At 40.1% G+C, this 20,476-nt stretch overlaps 1 protein-coding gene across 2 annotated transcripts in view; it reads right to left on the bottom strand.

The window, feature by feature from the left end:
- The window catches only part of IQCA1 (IQ motif containing with AAA domain 1), a 115,427-nt gene that overhangs the window by 47,080 nt on the left and 47,871 nt on the right, over positions 1 to 20,476 (bottom strand). For both annotated transcript variants that reach the window (XM_060783944.2, XM_060783962.2), the window contains exons 7-11: positions 17,085 to 17,169; positions 15,553 to 15,699; positions 9,829 to 9,904; positions 5,323 to 5,429; positions 2,453 to 2,545 (exon numbers count right to left, since the gene is read on the bottom strand). In XM_060783944.2, the coding sequence (XP_060639927.2) occupies positions 2,453 to 2,545; positions 5,323 to 5,429; positions 9,829 to 9,904; positions 15,553 to 15,699; positions 17,085 to 17,169 (508 nt within the window). The remainder of the gene's footprint in view (positions 1 to 2,452; positions 2,546 to 5,322; positions 5,430 to 9,828; positions 9,905 to 15,552; positions 15,700 to 17,084; positions 17,170 to 20,476) is intronic.

Below are 20,476 nucleotides of genomic sequence, written 5' to 3'. Positions count from 1 at the left end.
ACAACTGTGAGGAAACATGTAGGTGAAATGCTGTACCCACAGGCAGATACTTTTGAATGAATGTTGCACATATAACCAATAGAAAATATTATAAACGGAATCTGAGGAGGCGCCTACAAGCACATCAGGGGACGGAGTAGGTAACTTGTTACATGAAATATGAGAGTCTCTAAGGGTTTAAGTCGGGCAGGTAGAAAGAACTGATCTGCCCGAAAACAGTGTCTCTCCGAGAACGGGTATCTAAACGATAATGTGATACAAATGTCATTGGGTTAGACCAAATGACCGCCTTACAGATCAAGTCTATTGGAACACCCTTGAGGATGGCCATGGTGGTGGCCATGCCCCTCGTCGACCGCGGACGAATCGAGGTCGGAGGGGGCTTATGAGCCAGCTCATAGCACAGTTCAATGGCTGAGCCGATCCATCGGGAGAGTCGTTGCGACAATATTGGTAACCCCACTTTGTCCGACGCATAGGCAACAAACGGCCTAGGCGTCTTACGCAAGGAGGAAGTTCTTTGTCTATAAAAAAGCAAAGCCCTCCGGACATCGAGGGAATGTAGCCTTTTTTTCCGTCGGAGGCCGCCTTCCCTTGACAGCAGATCTGGCTTGGGGGGAAGGCGAAACACTTGATCGCTGGCCAGCCGAAGGAGAGCAGGAAACCACACCTGTCTCGGCCACTCCGGTGCGATGAGGATACAGTTGGCCTGTGCCAAATCGATCTTCTCTGTCACCCGAAGGAGTAGCAGAATCGGTGGGAAGAGATAGAGTCCAGTCGACCAGTCCATGAGGAATGCATCTCCGAGACATCCTCTGGATTCGTCTCGAGGCAGGCGGGCTCCGAACAGAGGCAGCTGGGCGTTCTCCGGCGAGGCAAACAGGTCGATCGTTGGTTGGCCCCATATGTCGAACAGGTTCTGTACCTCCACGGTATCGAGACTCTAGAAGTTAAGTGTACTTGGCTTAAGTGGATGCATATGGTTTCTACTGTACATGCAAGAAAACCTCAAACCATCATACAGTATATTGTGCAAACACTTCTAATAATGGCCACATGCTGTCAAACAATTGTGTCATTATAAGGTAGTTTCAGTCTTCATTACCAAATACATCTCCGCCCCATTACCAAAACCACTCCTGCAATCCTTGGCTTTTAAATCAGTGGGTGCTTCGGTTTCACCAGATTATTTCTGATAGCAAAGCCAACTCCGTGCATTCTTTGGTCTTCTTCAGGCAGTCCCTTCCAGAAGAAGGTGTAGCCTCCTTTTTCTTTCTTCAGCTTTCCCGCTCCTGCTCTCTGGGTCTCCTGAAGTGCTGCTATGTTGATGTTAAAGCATCCCAGCTCCCTTGCAATGATGGCAGTTCTGCGTTCGGGCATTCACTGTCAATGTTGTCCATCAGTGTCAGTACATTCCATGTACTGAATTTCATTTTTCTTTTTTGGCCACAGGGTGGTGACCCCACTAGGCGTGGTAGTCCAGTCAGGGATAAGAGAGGCAGACTATCTTTAGGGCACCTTTTCTAGCCCCTTCCCCGTGTGGGGTGAGCAGAGTGGATCCTCAAAAGGGCTGCTCAGTCATGGATACAGCTGCCGAACTACTCAACTGTCCTGGACTTTGAGGTAGAACGACTGAGTCTGTATCCACCACCCATGTGCCAGTCTGTGACTAGGGGCTTCCAAATGTCACAGCCCTGCCCCCATAGCCACTTGCTGATCGCCATGGGACTTTGGTTGTTTTTTTTAAAAAAAATTCCTTGGAAGACGCCTATGCGTGAATTTTTTAAATGTGTGGAGGTCAGTGCACACCGATCAACACACAGTCTTCACAGAGGTTCCTCGGGTGGCATAGTTTACCAAGATGACCGTGGCTTCTTAATCTGTTGCAGCCTTCTTAACGCCTTCACAGCCATTGTAACATGTACCATGTTATCCTCCGTCTGCTCCGCTGTTGAAGTCTTTGGGTCTTCGGACTGTGCTTGGTCTGGAACCTTCCTCGCAGCTACTCCTGGGAGTGCACAACTCCAGCCGTTGTGCTCGCAGCTTCATTGGAACACGCAAGTCCCCTCACCATGATAAGGTGAAAATCCACCGAGGGGGAATGTAAAATTGTAGCTGAGGAACACTGATGGGATGCAGTGCCCACTAAATGCTCTCAAAGGCTTGTTTAAACATCCAAGTCTTCAGATCCATATGGAAGGAGGACAATGTGGGGCCTGTCTAATCTCCCTGGGGAGGGTGTTCCAAACTTTCAGACAGGGGTTTTCTTAACCTTGAAGATGCCTGGCATCTCTTGTATGTATGCATTATACAGCTGAGCTGAAAAAGACTCATGTAAAGTCATGTTCCTTAATTAATTAAGGAACATGGGGAATTGTGTTGTTAAGATGCCAGCAGTAATATCAGCCCTGGCTCGTAGTCAACTAATAAAAAGATATAATGTTTTACTTACCTTTCCCCTTTTCCCCTTTTTTGCCTTTTTCTCTGTCTCTCTGTCTACAGTTAACTTCAGATTCTTCAATTCCTGACGCATTAGTTCATCAACCTGTTTGGGCAAATATACACGTGGAATTTGGAATATTGTGCTTAAATGAATGAATGAATAAAAATCTTGGATTAGGGATAAAGGCAAACATGCCTATGCAATTATTCCATTTTGGCATTTTGTGTTCGTAATCTATTTGAGAAAATATTACAAATATTACAAAATATTAAAGGGACAAGAATGAGCATGCCATTCTACTCCCTTTAAATATCTCATGACTTTATAAAATTTCTTGACCAGTTTTGGAAACTCAATCTGAAGGATTTCGTTTGTACTAGACCTCAGACCTCAGATATTCCTGAGCATACCTTCACACTAAATTTAATATAGATTGGAATTTCAAGCAGTATTTCTGCTACCACTCACAGTTTCTAGACATGAGGAAATTTTTAAAAAGGTCCAAAGGCAGCTGTTATCAACTGAAGCTGTTTAGGGAAGAGGGTAGTGCTGCTGAATGCAGGTATAGGTGGAACTAGGGCCACAATAGATAAGAGCCAATGGCAAGTGAGGCAGGTGCCACAATAGGAAAGTTCAAAATCATAAACACAAAATGTGTGTGTGTGTGTGTCTATCTGTTCGTGGATTAGTGTCAGATCCATTCAACAACAAGGAAGCAACTCTTTTGAACCCGTATTTTCCTCATAACACAGAAAAGTGAAATTGCCAAGTTAAAATATTGTAACGTCAGAATCACAAATGATGATGTTGACACAAGAATGACTCAGAGTGGGCAGAAGTAATAGGTTTATATAGTTTGATTGATCCAAAATGTCCCTTCTTGTCTATTTACGGTATCCCCTCTGTGGTGTAAATTGATAATCTTAGGAGTTTTGCCTTCACCTGTTCTCCTTCCTAATCAGGTTTCCATTCTTCTCTAGAATGGAGAACAATTACATTAGCACCCTGATTTTTTTTTTTTTGTCGTGTCAGGAGCAACTGCTCCTGTTGTGAGAGAATTGGCCGTCTGCAAGGACGTTGCCCAGGGGACGCCCGGATGATTTTTGATGTTTTATCATCCTTGTGGGAGGCTTCTCTCATGTCCCCGCATGAGGAGCTGGAGCTGGTAGAGGGAGCTCATCCGCCTCTTCCCGGATTCGCACCTGCGACCTGTCGGTCTTCAGTCCTGCCGGCACAGGGCTTTAACCCACTGCGCCACCGGGGGCTCCAGCACCCTGATTATCATTCTTATCTTAAAATGGAGTTCCTGTAATAAAAGCTACAATTTCTCTAGACCTTATTTACATGGCTGCTTAATCCAGGGATAGTCTAGAGAAAAAATGCCACAGATTGACCTCAGAGGTGGTCACATATTCTGTCCCCAACATGCTGGACCATGAGGTGGGGTCCATTCAGGTCAAGACTGCTTTGCCATTGCTAGACTCACCTTAATGTTCATACCACCATTGCCAGTGCCACTCCGCAGCTATCTGACAGCGGCAGTGACGGCAACTCTGGCATTATCTATCCCCCTTTCTCTGTGATAATGAGTGCAAGGAAAGGAAGATTATATTGCTGGACAGCAGACTGGTCTGCATCAGACCAAGCCCTCCTGTCCATACTGGGGCTGAGGCCACAAGGTTGCTTCAGAGTTTTGGGCAAAATCTGGAGTATCCCATGATTTTTCTTAACATGTGATAAGGAATGGAAGTGACAGAATATTATTAAGAAAGCCAGGAGAGACTGCACGCTGCATGCAGGTTATTAAGCCCAGTTAGAGGAGTTTTAAGCCACTGCTGTCTTTATTCCTTAATCAGAATTGCTAAATTCTGCACACAGGCTAGTTCTATACTGAAATAATGCAGGCCGGAATTAGCCTTGAAAAAGGTATTAATTTCCTGAAATTATTTTTTACTTATTTATTTGAGAAATTTATATTCTGCCTTTCTCTGTGCACAGACCCAAGGTGGCTACAACAGAGCAAAAAAACATATAGTACAAAAGTTAAAACAAACCATAAAATCATAAATATTTGAAACAGGAAACACAATTAAAATCATATAAACATTAGAATCAAGATAAAAATCCAGAGCTTTCCTATAACTTCTTTGGCTTAACAAAACATTTTCTTAACTCTTCAGGCAGTGTGTTCTACAAGATAGGGGCCGCCCTTGAAAACGAGCCCTCCCTGGTCCTCTTAAGGTGCATGAAAGAAAGTGCCTTGGTCAATTCCAAGGTCTCCCCACTGGACCTTAATTGTCTTCCAGGTTTGTACAAGGGGACAAGTTCCCTCAAATATTCCAGGAAAGAAAATTGCCCATTCAGTTTCTACCAGATATTAGAATTTTGGCCATATGGGGAATTAAGGTCATTATATAGTTCATACTTAAAAGATTTCCTGGATAAGTCAACAAGTTCCAAGTGTTATTTTGTCATGCAGGCATTAGGATCTGGTTATTAATTGTCTGTAAAAAGACAGTTCTGTTTTTTAAAGAAACAAATTAATGTATTATGTAACCAGAATAATGAAATGATGAAGAGAGCAAAGTAAAGAAAAGGAAATGTGTCAGTTGAAGGTATTAATGTCAAAGTTTCATATAAAGGTCTAGTGCTTCTTTTTCAGCTTCATTTTTTATTCCACCTCTTCATGCAAACACACTCAGATAAGTATAGTTCATTTAGAGTGAATGGATAAAAGCAGACTGATATTCTGTATGTTCTGTATGTATGCCTGACAAGCATTTACTTATGTACAGGAACCTACCCTGGCAACAGCCATTTGTTGTTTTTTTTATATATATATATATATATATATATATATCCTTCTAGTGTAAGTTCACCTGCACTCTGATCTCTTCTTCTACTTCTTTCCTCTTTTCTTCTTTGATCAGTTCTGGGTCATACTCCTGTGAGAAGTTCCAAGCCTCGTCTCTGTTCTGCCAAATATCTATAACCCAAGAAAGAAGAGACGAAACACTTGGAAAAGAGAATGGCTTTTTGTTTTTCTTAAAAAAAAAAAAGAACACAGCTTTACACTGAAGTTTATACTGCTAGTATCTGGTAACAGGCCTTAACAACGGCCATAAAGTTTAATGTTTGAACCGGCCTCCTGAAATGGAAAAATCAAACTTAACTATAATGAGTGAAGTCTTAACCTGCAACCACTGAGTGAACAATGACCATTGCTATTCCTCTAAAGATATATATAATAATTAAGATTTATTTAAAAAATAACCAGAACAGATTCAAATGCAGAACCTCTTAAAGGTCTTTTATAAAATGACCTTTAAGAAAAAGACTAATGTAGAAGGCCTATTTGAATCAGAGCTCAAGAGGGCATTTTAGAAGTGCTTTGATTGTGTATTCTTGCATGGCAGAGAAGTGGACTGAGCGGCCTTCATAGTATCTTCCAACTCTAGGCTTCTATAATAACCAATTTTCTACATGGAAATATGATTTTGTCTGACTTTGTTTTTAACTGACTAATCATCATTTGGCATATTACAAATATTTATAAGATCACTTAATTTTTTTACTAACGATATATTGCTTCTCTAATTATCAAGATTTATTCTTGGACACTTGTTAGTAAGAATTATGAGAGAAAGATTGTGATGTTTCTTGCTTGCAAATCTTAAGAGTAGGTTTAAAATGACCTTGGAGAGTACCCTCAAATTAAGTAAGGTAATGTCTCTACAGCACGGTTTCTGATCTTTCACAGTTTGTCAGGTGCCCTAGTAGATCAGGAAGGTTTCTTGTCGAAAATTGCAGAGAGATGGGATCTGCAAGCCAAGGATTCCAGCTTATTGTGATTTAGCCCCGCTGGTGTTAACGGGGTCACTGTTGCCTTGTCGCCATCTTGGTTGGTTGCTGCTTCCGTTCGTGTGTGTTTTGACTCTGCTTGGATTCTCGTGAGTGCAAATTTCCCTTCTTTGACTTTGGACCTGTTTTGACTATGACACTGCCTACGTGGATTTTGGAACCTCGCAACTTTGGACTTGGCTTGCTACGACCTCGGACTTTGACTACGTATTCTTCCTTGTGGCTCTTTGTTTGTTAACCCTTTACTTGCTGTGTTATTTTGTGTGACTTTTGGAGCACTTTGTTTTAATCCGAATCTTTTCTCCGGATAATACGGATTGCTTCAGTTTACCTTTTGAACTAGAACTGATTGCTACGTTTGAGTTTTGACCAGAGACATTGAGTTAAGTGTCTCTGAGTCCCTTTTGCTTTGTTAAATAAACACTACTTTTGGAAATACTATTGAGTCTGGCTCTTTAAGGCGTCTGGGTTCCGACAATCCCTTAATTGGTATAAATAAATGGCTGCAAGAAGTAGAGAAATTTGGAGAAGTGGCTGGATTAAAACTAAACAGAGATAAAACACAAATCATCACCAAAAATATTGGTAAAGAAAGAAAAGAGAAACTCCAGGAAAAAACAAGAATCAAAGTAGTTACAAAGGTAAAATACTTAGGCGTAATAATCTCCTCTGGTAGCTTAACGAAAAATAATTACGAAAAAAATGGCAAGAAATAAAAAGAAAATTAACAAAGTGGGAATATCTGAACCTCTCCATAATGGGTAGAATAGCAGTAATAAAAATGAATATCCTACCGGACATTTTATTTATATTCCAGATACTCCCAATATTAAAATCAAGAAAAATGATACAGGATTGGCAAAAAGAGATAATTAAATTCATTTGGAGAGGCAAAAAACATAGAATAAGCTCCAAAAATTTAATTGATGTCAAAAAAAAAGAGAAGGCCTAGGCCTACCAGAACTTCAACTGTATTATGATGCAGCTGCTCTGAGTTGGCTAAGAGATTGGGCAACATTGAAAAAAAGAAGAAAATACTCGCTTTAGAAGGCTTTGATATTGTTCAGGGATGGCACGCCTACCTTTGGAGAGGAAAGGCAAAAACTGAAAGAAATTTTAGAAACCATCCGATATGCACTGTCCTTATCCAGACTTGGAACAAATACGAAGACACCACTGTGGTTTTCACCCAATGAAGTCTATCACAAAAGAGAACTCCCCAGAGAAAAATGGTTGACATACAACCAACTATTAAAACTAAGAATGCAAGAGATAACACTCAAATCACAAGAAGAACTAACATCAATGGATCCAACCATTTCATGGTTTCAATATCACCAAATTAAAGAAAATTTCAAGATAGACAACAAAATAGGTTTCAAAATAAAGGACACATTCTGGGACAAAATACTAAAAACGGACTCAAAACTAATAAAGAAAATATACCAACAACTATTAATATGGACCACCGAAACGGAACAAGTAAAAGACATTATGATAAACTGGTCGACAGATACAGGCTGATCTATACCTTTGGCAGATTGGGAAGAGATCTGGCAAAAAAAAAAAAAAAAAAGATACACGTATGCAACATATCTCAAGGAGAGCTGGTATAAAATCTAACCCCAGAAATAATAGCAAAAATAAGCAAAGGCAAAACAAAAGACACGTGTTGGAAGTGCGAAAAAGACAAAGGCAACTTTATCCACATGTGGTGGAAATGCAGGAAAGTAAAAAAATTCTGTCATCAAATTCATAAGAAGATAGAGCTGATTCTAAACATAAAATTTAACCCAAAACCAGAAACACTACTACTGGGGATAACAGATTTCAAAATGGAAAAGAATACTGATAAGCTATTCTTTTATCTAATATCAGATGCGAGAATGACTCTAGCCAAACTGTGGAGAACTAAGGAAATACCTACAGTGGAACAGTGGATGAAAAAAGTTATGGACATAATAAATATGGACATATTGACCAAAAAAATTTCGCACAACACAACAAAACAAAAAATAAAAAAAACAGATTGGAAAAAAATTCTGGAATTCGTAAGAGAAGAAAACAAAGAAATATATATCAGAGATCTATAGCCGAAATTCAAAAGAAGTATCAAGAGGAAACCGACGACAAAAACAAGTAAAGACAAGAACTATATATAAAATATATATACATATACATACATATAATAACTAACCGGAACATCCTGGGCGATCCTGGAAGCACCTCACCCATTCCCCCCTTTCCCTGCTTCCCTCCCCCCCACACCCTATTTCTACTCTACTTTCTCACTTTCCTACTTTACCTCACACATACCCATTGTTCCCACTCTTTTTATGTAAACAATAAGGAAATAATAAAACATTTTTTAAAAAAGAAAGGAGATTCCATCTGAACATTAGGAAGAACTTGTGATAGCCGTTCAGCAGAGGAACTCTCTGTGGTGGAGGATCCTTCTTTGGAAGCTTTTAAACACAGGCTGGATGGCCATCTGTCAGGGGTGCTTTGAATGCAATATTCCTGCTTCTAGGCAGGGAGTTGGACTGGATGGCTCATGAGGTCTCTTCCAACTCTATGATTTTCTGATCCCATAAAATCATATGTTCTTCCATGCCTTGTCTTTTCAAGTTGCCTGGTGTGTACTGCACATTATACTTGCACATTGTGGTTGTGCACACTATAATTTGCATTGTGGTTGTTCATTCTGTACTTTGCGCTGCAATTAACTTGTATTTTGCACGGCAGTTGTAGCTTATGCATTGTGCATCCTCCAATAGCACCTAACTGACATTCATTGCACAATGTTTCTATTCTGTACAATGTTTGTGTAGAGCTTGTATAGCACATCTCCACATGTGGACAATGATACAAAGGGGATGTTGGAATGCAGCCAGTGTATGCATGTGTGCATGGACATAAGTGTATGTGTCCCCTTCTCCTGCAACAAATACAAAAGGATTAGTGAGCATCTGGTGGACTGCCATGGAACTGGTAGGTTGCATTTGGTTTCCCTGGCTTCTTCGAGTTGATCTATTTATATTTCTTAAGTTATGGAACAAGGGATGATCAAGGTTACTCTTTAAAAACACAGCAACCATCTCAACTTCTAGGAATATGGGCACATCTGCTTTCAGTCAGATTGAAAAAAAATGACTCCCACTCTTGCCATCAAGTCTTCATGATAAATGGAATCTTTTGATGAAGAAATCCACCACACCATATCCTCTTGAATAGCTTTGAAATCCCCAGCCACATATTTTGAACATAAATTTTAGAATGCTATTAAAAATATCTAATGAAGCATGCACCCTGACCATGGAAGCATGTTAATTTAACATTTTTACTATTTGTATTTCTAGCACCTTGCTTACATATTATGGTAAACAAACCCTAAGGTAAGGAACACTGAAAAATTTCTTCCATTTTACTGTTTAAGCTCCACTCTACATCTTCATTTTAAAATGGTTAGGTTATGATAATAAAACGTGATAGGCAAGTTTATAATTTCAAGCTCTTTTACTTGCCTTTGTATTTGTTGTTTCCATCTTCCATTATTGGAAGAAAATTACTGGGGGACATTTTCCATCCTTCTTCTTCTTCCTTGATTTGCCATGAAATTTAAAAACACAGTGAATTAAAAAGAAAGGTAGTTTAACAAAACGGTTATTAATACTCCTAGTAATTTGGATCAGTAATTTGCATCATAATGCCATACACAAGATTCCCTTTTTTTTAGAATCCTAGTGCTCTGTTTCCATGGATGGCTAGGATGCTCTGATCTTTCACCAGCTAATGTTAACATGCTCTCTGTGTGGCAAAACCTGACAGGTGTTTGGAAAGCTTTAGCCAGCACATCAAGTTTGGAGGCAAGGGCACATTCAATTCATCATAAAACATCTGGTTGCTTGATGTTCTTTTGGTGCTTTTAAAGTTGTGAGTTATTACATGGATGGTCTTTGCATCAAAAGTATCGTTCTCACAACAGAAGCCCACCTGCCTCTTAGAAGAAGGCGTATCTGTCCATCACAAGGCATGGAAGGCCTGTGAACTACTACTGCCTGGGCTGTGGTCTTGATCTGGGGGAAATAGTGACAACTTGGGCACTAGCACAAATGCTACTAAAAAGCTTGGTTGCCTTTTTTCAAAATATCAACTGTGTGAGTGTGGTTCAGACTAGAAAAAAAATGTACGAGTGAGAGACACAAAACTTACAGATTTAAAGTCAACCTTTCTTAAACTACAATATTCCTCCAATCAAATGGAAAAACAAACTGGATACTTAGGGAAAAATCAACTACAAGTCACACCTAAAACAGACTATATTTGTCCAATAAGAGCTCTCGCTCAACCCATACAAGTGGTCGAGTCCATTCATTAAACAGATACAACCCATTCTGAGCAAAATACTTCCTTCTCACAAGTGGAAGAAGAGAATTTTTCCATCAGAACCTTCTCGTCTCCCAGAATAGAATAATTTTGTTTTTGTACATCGCAAAACGAAATTAAATGCCACCCTCAACTATATTTTATATGTAGAATTACAAAACAAAACATCCATCCTTCCACAATCCCTAATGCCACATCAGTGTGAAACTACAGAGTTTTATATAGTCACAGCTATAGGATTAAAGCTCTCTCTTGGCCTATTTGTCCTTGTTTATATCATCCTATACTATCTTTGCGCAATTGCAGTCTGTGCCAACAAAGAGAAAAAATAGGACAAGTGCAAAGAAGCCAGAATGGATGTCCAAAGAACTTCTAACAGAGCTAAAACACAAAAGACACATGCACAAGAAGTGGAAAAAGGGAGAAATCACCAAAGAAGAATTCAAACAAATAGCCAACACCTGTAGGGGAAATGTCCAGAAGGCTAAAGCACAAAACGAGTTCAGGCTTGCCAGGGACATTAAAAACAATAAAAAGGGCTTCTTTTCTTATGTCAGTAGAAAAAAGAAAAACAAGGAGGCGATAGGGCCTCTTCCAGGAGAAGATGGGGCAATGCTGACAGGGGATAGGGAAAAGGCAGAACTATTTAATGCCTTCTTTGCCTCGGTCTTCTCACAAAAAGAAAGTCATCTTCAACCTCAGCAAGACAGAGTGGATGAGGGATTTGAGGACATCCAACCCCAAATTGGGAAACAAGTCGTACAGGAATACCTGGCCGCTCTAAATGAGTTCAAGTCCCCAGGGCCAGATCAACTACACCCAAGAGTATTGAAGGAACTAGCGGAAGTCATTTCTGAACCATTGGCAATCATCTTTAAGAGTTCTTGGAAAACAGGAGAAGTTCCAGCATACTGGAGGAGGGCCAATGTGGTCCCAATCTTCAAGAAGGGGAAAAAGGATGACCCAAACAATTACTGTCCGGTCAGCCTAACGTCGATACCAGGCAAGATTCTGGAAAAGATTGTTAAGGAAGTTGTCTGCAAACACTTAGAAACAAATGCGGTCATTGCTAATAGTCTCTTTTTTCGATAGAGTTACAAGCTGGGTAGATGCGGGGAATGCTGTGGATGTAGCGTATCTGGATTTCAGTAAGGCCTTCGACAAGGTCCCCCATGACCTTCTGGCAAACAAACTAGTCCAATGTGGGCTAGGCATAACTACGGTGAGGTGGATCTGTAATTGGTTAAATGGACGAACCCAGAGGGTGCGCACCAATGCTTCCTCTTCATCCTGGAAAGAAGTGACAAGTGGAGTGCCGCAGGATTCCGTCTTGGGACCGGTCCTGTTCAACATCTTTATTAATGACTTAGATGAAGGACTAGAAGGCAGGATCATCAAGTTTGCAGACGACACCAAATTGGGAGGGATAGCAGGGGACAGGAGCAGGATTCAAAACTATCTTGACAGATTAGAGAGATGGGCCAAAACTAACAAAATGAAGTTCAACAGTGACAAATGCAAGATACTCCACTTAGGCAGGAAAAACGAAATGCAAAGATACAGAATGGGGGACAATGCCTGGTTCGAGAGCAGTACGTATGAAAAAGATCTTGGAGTCCTCGTGGACAACAAGTTAAACATGAGCCAACAATGTGATGTGGCAGCAAAAACAGCCAATGGGGTTTTGGCCTGCATCAATAGGAGCGTAGTGTCTAGATCTAGTGAAGTCATGCTACCCATCTATTCCGCTTTGGTTAGACCACACCTGGAATATTGTGTCCAATTCTGGGCACCACAATTCAAGAGAGATATTGACAAGCTGGAATGTGTCCAGAGGAGGGCGACTAAAATGATCAAGGGTCTGGAGAACAAGCCCTATGAGGAGGGGCTTAAGGAGCTGGGGATGTTTAGCCTGAAGAAGAGAAAGATGAGAGGAGATATTTATTTATTTATTTACTTTATTTATATACCACTTTTCTCAGCCCTCAGGCGACTCAAAGCGGTTAACAACATCGATACAAAACATCACGAGACAAGTATAGAGCAATTAAAAACAACTGTAACATAAATCATAAAACATCAGTATAACAATCATTAGCGCCTCAACAGTAAAATCAGAATCCAGTCTCATCATCCATTATTCCATATTCCTATGTTCAATTACACTGTTTAACCAAATGCTTGTTCAAACAGCCAGGTCTTTACTTTCCTCCGAAACGCCAGCAGGGAGGGGGCCAATCTGATATCTGATATGATAGCTATGTATAAATATGTGAGAGGAAGCCACAGGGAGGAGGGAGCAAGATTGTTTTCTGCTACCCTGGAGACTAGGACACGGAACAATGGCTTCAAACTACAAGAAAGGAGATTCCATCTCAACATGAGGAAGAACTTCCTGACTGTGAGAGCCGTTCAGCAGTGGAACTCTCTGCCCCGGAGTGTGGTGGAGGCTCCTTCTTTGGAGGTTTTTAAACTAAATCTGTCAGGGGTGATTTAAATGCAATATTCCTGCTTCTTGGCAGGGGGTTGGACTGGATGGCCCATGAGGTCTCTTCCAACTCTATGATTTTATGATTCTTTGGATCTTAAGTCCAGGGGGTCTGTCACGGAGTCTACCACATCCTACCTTCTCCAGGGCCGCAAGAACTCTGTTGCGCTCCTCCCTGGCATATTGGTGACCAGCATTTCTCCTCCCCCACACAAACTCAGTGGTGCCCGTTCCCTCCAGAACCCCCTTCCTCCATGAATTAGGTTTAGTGGCTAGTCAGCTCTCTGAACAAGGGGAGCTAGATCATGACCTACTTTGAATGTCATGTGAAGATGTCACCAATGTCATTGAAATGAAGGAGTCATCAGGGGAGCTGAGAGGGCTAAACAGAGGGAGGGTCCTTGGGCGGGAGAGTGTAGCGGATTGGGTAGAGACAAGAGGTGCTGATGGGGTTTCAAATTGGTACTGTAGAGATGGAGGGGTCCCTGTTCTTTCTTTCTTTATCGCCTTTTTTTTTTGCACTACAAATAAGATGTGCAGTGCGCTTAGGAATTTGTTCATGATTTTTTTTTTCAATTAGTTCACACAAACATTATCCATCCATCTACCATTGGCCTGGCCTATCTCTCAAATTTTAAAACACAATGCTTCAAAAAGCTTGCCAGTGCCTCATATATATACATAGTATGTAATATAATATATAATATATAAACATTTCTTGGATCTTCACAAAAACTTTTGCTTTGAAAAGGGCTCCGCTGGCTGACAAAACTTGGGAACCCCTGACCTAATCTAACCATCTGAGAACATCCAGGACAGTCTATCACTGATTTTAATGTGTTTTGTTTTGTGTCTGTGTATGCACCGGTGGCACAGTGGGTTAAAGCACTGAGCTGCTGAGCTTGTTGATCGAAAGGTCGCAGGTTCGATTCTGGGGAGCGGCGTGAGCTTCCGCTGTCAGCCCTAGCTTCTGCCAACCTAGCAGTTCGAAAACATGCAAATGTGAGTAGATCAATAGGTACCGCTCCGGCGGGAAGGTAACAGCGCTCCATGCAGTCATGCCGGCCACATGACCTTGGAGGTGTCTACAGACAACGCTGGCTCTTCGGCTTAGAAATGGAGATGAGCACCACACCCCAGAGTCAGACATGACTGGGGACTACCTTTACCTATGGAACAAATGTATTTTAAAGGAAGCCTACAAAGCAAGAAAACTGAACTGGGGCACATTCTGGGGCACAATTTTGGTTTTCATTGCAATTGTATGTTGGATCAAAAAACCTTTTTCCTTTAAAAAGGGGGCTCTCAATTAAACATTCAACAAACTTTCCAGAAAGCGCAACCTATTGCAGAGGAATTGCCATACAAAAAGTCTTGTGTACCAATATACTAATATCATTATATTTATGTTAATTCAGCCCTTCAATTGATTTTAGCCAACAAGCAAATTTGTTTGTGTTTTTCCTTATCCCAATTCATGCTGCTCCCATTCCACTGTGTACTCACAAAGGTTGAATGCTGCACTCCAACGTGTATTGAAATAAACAAAACTTAATTCATTCACACTAAAATAAATCTCTGAGTGCAACAAAAATGACTTGTAATTCTGAGCATCTACTAAGAATAAGCCAGTGGAGGGCTTTGGCTAAAATTGATCACTACACAGGTGGACATGCTTCTGGAGGAGGATGCAATTGAAAACTCTTTCCTCTCCTTCCTCTCCCACCCCCAAACTGGGTTTGGGCAAAACCTTTTATAAGGGCAACTGGCATGGGAGAATTAACCATTGAATTCAATAGAAATGATTCTTCATAATGCAAGATGACTGCCAACTTTCAACTAAGCATTCTACACATTTACGTGGAGGTGCCCCTTTTGCATGTTTTGCATTTGGACTTTCAGGGCTTCTCAACATTGGCAAAAAAAAAGAAAAGAAAAACACCCACAGTGCCCCAGAGGGTGCTTCTGGATGCTTACATATGTAGGTGCCCCTTTCAGACATGGCTGATCTCTTTTCGGGACTGTGGCAGTTTGAATTCTCTCTCACACACACATCCCTCCCCCTTTGGTAACTAAAACACATTCCTTACTATAAGGTCCCCGAGTCTGCCCTGCACAGCCATTTCTTGTTTTGCAGCAATTCACATTCTCGCAGCCAGACAGAACATTGGCACAGAGATCTGGGATGTGCCAAAGATCTCAGTGCTGATGTAATCACTATGCATCTTGCTACAGACACATAGCCAAATGCTTCTCCAGTCCTTCCATGCTTGCCACAAAGCATGAGAACAGTTATGCAGGGTGGCTTCAGGGTCTTTATAATAAATTGGGGGGGGGGGGGTATATGTCTAAGTGAAGCATCCAAATGTCTTGCCTCCCCTTTCTTCTTCTTCGGTTTCTTCTCTTCTTTTCCTTTTCCTTTCTTTTTCTTTTTCCCCTTTTCTTTCTTTTCCTTTTTACCCTTCCTTCTGCTTTTCCTCTTTTTTTCTTCTTCCTCCTTAGCAGTTAATTCAGCAGCAACCTAATAGAAAATGAAGAAACGAAAACTGCCTAGATGTTTAAACATAGCTTTTAAGAATGACAATCAATTTAGTGTAGATACAGCATTTTACATGAGACCTACATCAGTAACCACAAATCTGTGTTGTAATTTAGCAGCTACTCTTAGGCTATTAAAAGGGGCTCTGGTGGCTCCGCGGGTTAAACCACTAAGCTGCAGAATTTGCTGACCGGAAGGTCAGCGGTTCGAATTCACGGGACGGAGTGAGCTCCCATTGTTAGCCTCAGCTTCTGCCAATGCAACAGTTCAAAAACATGCAAATGTGAGTAGATCAATAAGTACTGCTCCAGAAGGAAGGTAATGGCGCTCCATGTAGTCGTGCCGGCCACGTGACCTAGGAGAAGTCTACGGACAATGCTGACTCTTCAGCTTAGAAATTGAGATGAACACCAACCCCCAGTCGGACACAACTAGACTTAATGTCAAGGGGAAACCTTTACCTTTTATTAAACTATTAGATTAATAGAAAAAAATGGATTAAAATTTCAAAGAGATTATAGACTCCAAGCTACTTTTACTTAGTTTCGAGTAGTCAATAGACTATATGGAAAAATGGGACTTAAATATCTATCTATCTATCTATCTATCTATCTATCTATCTATATCTATAGCCTGAGAATGAAATGTAGCCTTTTTTTTTTTTTGCTTCACCTAATCTGTAGTATGCATGTTGGAGGTGGGGCTTAAAATACTCAGTTTTTCCACTTTTGTAGGGAATTTGTGTCTCCAACATTAAGCTGAGGGCGTAATGTAAACATTTTATTGCTTTTGTGCCAGATTAATTTTCCCTACAAAACAAAAGGTCACAATGACATTTACGGTTATCATTCTAAAAATCATATGGCTTGGAACATCAGGCATCTTTTATCCTGAAGTCTTCACTATCTGATATCAGTACAAATAAATTCTTAAACACATTCTGTACTATTTTACTTTGTACCATGAATTCTTCCATTCAAAAGGAAAGATTGTTGTATTATTTATATTTATTATTTATTTATTTACTTTATTTGTATACCGCTCTTCTCAGCCCTTAGGCGATTCAGAGCGGTTTACAACAGTTTAGATATACACAATACAAAATATCAGTAAATAATTAATATCAGTAAATAAATTAATAGACACATACATGTAATATGTGTGAAGGTCTGGCAACATATTTTTAAAAATCAGAAAAAGTATCCCCCTTTTCCCCCAAAGCCATTTTTCTAGACAAAACTGAAATGTGAAAATAAATTGATTTTCTCAATTATACTAAATTATATATGCAAAACTCAAATTTAACACTAATCTTCATCCCAGCCCAATTTCCTTTTTTCTGCATGAATGACTAAAACTAACATTACCTCTTCTGGAGTTTTTTCAGAAAAAAGAGCAGCTGAACCTCCTTGTTGTTCATCAGGATAGTCAGGAAACCTTCCTGTAACATGCCTGTATGGAAGCAAATGTTCTGTACCATTTCAATTTCTTAATTCACAGCATCCTATAGTAATACAAGCAAGATGGTGTTCATTAGTTACACGAATTTGTGGTGCAGAGAGCTAAACTAGACAATTGAAGGTGTATTGTAGTATGGTGGAATTAGTTATACATCTCCAAGATGTGGCTTCAAACTTATTTCAACTTGGGCAATGCTATTCATGCTATTTGTCTACACTATGGACTTGGTATCAGTCCCCAAGCTGCTAGTTATTGATATTTGACAAGTATCTAGGAAAGGAAAAAACAATTGCAGTCAACGAGCCCAAATATGCTGCCACACCTTCATATATTAGAGGAAGGGATACAGGTCCTCTACATCAGACAACTCATCTACCCTTCTGAAGACAGAACTCTTTTCTGCCATCATAGGAAGATCCAATGTATTTTATGGTCCCTGAGATGCCTTCACCAAAGCGCTACAACTTTTACTTTATTAAGCACCATTTAGATAATCTCATATACTAGACCAGAGGTCCTCAAACTAAGGCCCGGGGGCCGGATGCGGCCCTCCGAGGTCATTTACCCAGCCCTCGCTCAGGGTCAACCTAAGTCTGAAACTACTTGAAAGCACACAACAACAACAACAATAATCCTATCTCATCGGCCAAAAGCAGGCCCACATTTCCCATTGAAATACTAATAAGTTTATATCTGTTAACATGGTTCCTCATTTTAATTTTTGTATTGGGTTGTTGTAGGTTTTTCCGGGCTATATGGCCATGTTCTGGAGGCAATTTTTCTCCTGACGTTTCGCCTGCATCTATGGCAAGCATCCTCAGAGGTAATGAGGTCTGTTGGAAGTAGGAAAAATGGGTTTATATATCTGTGGAATGACCAGGGTGAGACAAATTTTTGTATTGTTTTAAAGTCTTTTTTACACTACAAATAAGATATGTTCAGCACACACATAGGAATTCATTGTTTTTTTTCAAATTATAATCCGGCCCTCCAGCTGTTTGAGGGACTGTGATCTGGCCCTCTGTTTAAAAAGTTTGTGGACCCCTGTACTAGACTATTGAGCCAGACTCTCATATTTGGCATCATTTTACTAAGTTAACTCCTCTGTTTCATAATAACCCTGTGCTAACTAATGACATTTTAATGTGTCCTTTGAAGTTCTCCCGTACCACAACAATGGCTTTGCAAAGCTCTCTCTTGCTATACATAAATATCAAATTGGATGATATACAGATCCCTTTTAATGTGAGATATTTCATCTATTGACAAACATATATTTCCCTCACTTTTAAAAATCATTCTCTCAGCATTAAATCCATGACTAGGAAGCAAATTTTCTCTCTGTGTTTTTAAAAGCTGTTTCAAAATAAATGTTTCCTGACCATGAGAGGAAAATAATACATTTGTTACAGAAATATTGCTAACAATGAAGAATAGGTGCATAGCACAAGTCTAGTTTTGTAGTTCACTCAAATAACAAAAGTGTGGCCAGATTATTATTATTATTATTATTATTAGTAGTAGTAGTAGTAGTAGTAATAGTAGTAGTAGTATTTGAGACTTTTATACCATTGTTTGAAAAATTGCTCTTGGAATTAAAACAGAACTACAGATGATTTGGCTTGCTTTATTGTAAGGCCACATCAGAGAGAAATGTGTTGTTAAAAACAAGCATAACTAATGACTCATTGCAGCCCTTGATTGCCCTCAAGTCAATTCTTCAGCAATTTCAGCTGTTCCCACTATTAATCTGTCATCCTCTGTGGGGAAAGCCATCCCAGCATGAGGCATTGGTTTCAGATGCCGGGCTTTCGTGTCATGCTCTATTGCACTGTGCCTCAACATTATGTAATTAGTCAATTTTAAAACATATGTACACCAGCTGAATCTCTGTAGTGGGGAACCTGACATGCTGTTTGCTGTTCTGTCCTGACTTGGGAAGGATATGCAAAAGTACAAGGTAGAAGTGCTTCAGTGCAAAAAGAGTTCCTCTGAATCTTGACTCAAAATCCGTTGTCCCACAAATAGTTGCACACCCATGGAAGGGAAATAAGATATGGTGGCAACCAGGTGGCAATTCTCAAAGTAAGAATTCAGGTATTATAGGCGTCATAGTCTTATAATGTCTCAGCATCAGGTTGCCTATTCATGCAATTGGGAATGAAGGAGCCTCTTCCATCCTGGGCACTTGGATGAAGAGGGATGTGATGAATATATACTGGCTTACTGCTATGAAAGACTGGTATTGCTATTACGTGTTTATGCCAACAACCAAGCATCAGCAAAGGAATGGAAATATATTCCATTTGCACCAGTGTCTTCTGGGAGAATGTACCATGCCAAAACCGGGGCATCGAAATAAATTCCTTTAGGATTCAAAATAATTCCTTTAGGGTCCTTTAGGGTCAAAATAGTTTTTTTAATTGTACAGTTATGAGCACTATTTTTATGCGAACAATTTGCTACCCTGTGTTATTGAGAATAGAAGAGCCAGAGTTGTTTTAAGGAATGTTATAAGTGTAACCTCTGAAGATATGTGCCTCTAAGAGTCAAGAAACATTGAAACCATCAAGCTTCTGCTACATTTCAATAAACTTGTTACGGTTTTTATAAAGTCCAGTCTCTGTTACAAATGCTTTCCAAGTTAAGTCACGCTACACATTGAAGAATGACCAATTCAATGTTACTAGCTATTCATGTGTACAACAACCCATGAAGAAGTTAACAGTCATTTTCTACTATTGTTCAAATGTGTTCTCCATATCTGTTCTAGTCTTGAACTTCAAGTGAACAGACTATTACCCACTAAAGGAAGGGGATTCTCTTCTTACAAAGGGTTTAATGAAATATTGTTTAGTATTGATAGTGCCTTGAGCACTGGCCCCATAATTTCCTTTGGTCTGAATTGAAAGGATTGACCTTGTATGTACAAAGAGCACAAAAGGTCTGTAACAAGTAACAGAGACAGTGATGATTAAGGATTTAGAGCAGCGTTTCTCAACCTGGGGGTCGGGGGGTCAGAGGGGTTGCCAAAGAACATCAGAAAACACAGTATTTTCTATTGGTCATGAGAATTCGGTATGCCAAGTTTGGTTCAATTCCATCGTTGGTGGGGTTCAGAATGCTCTTTTAATGTAGGTGAACTATAAATCCCAGCAACTACAACTCCCAAATGTCAAGGTCTATTTTCCCCAAGGTCTACCAGTGTTCACATTTGGGCATATTGAGGATTCTTGCCAAGTTTAGTCCAGTGCTCTCTGGATGTAGGTGAACTATAACTCCAAAATTCAAGATGAAT

The sequence above is a fragment of the Anolis sagrei genome, chromosome 1 (assembly GCF_037176765.1).
Source record: "Anolis sagrei isolate rAnoSag1 chromosome 1, rAnoSag1.mat, whole genome shotgun sequence".
In the NCBI taxonomy this organism is placed as follows: Eukaryota; Metazoa; Chordata; class Lepidosauria; order Squamata; family Dactyloidae; genus Anolis; species Anolis sagrei.
This window is presented reverse-complemented; position numbering and strand designations above follow the sequence as displayed.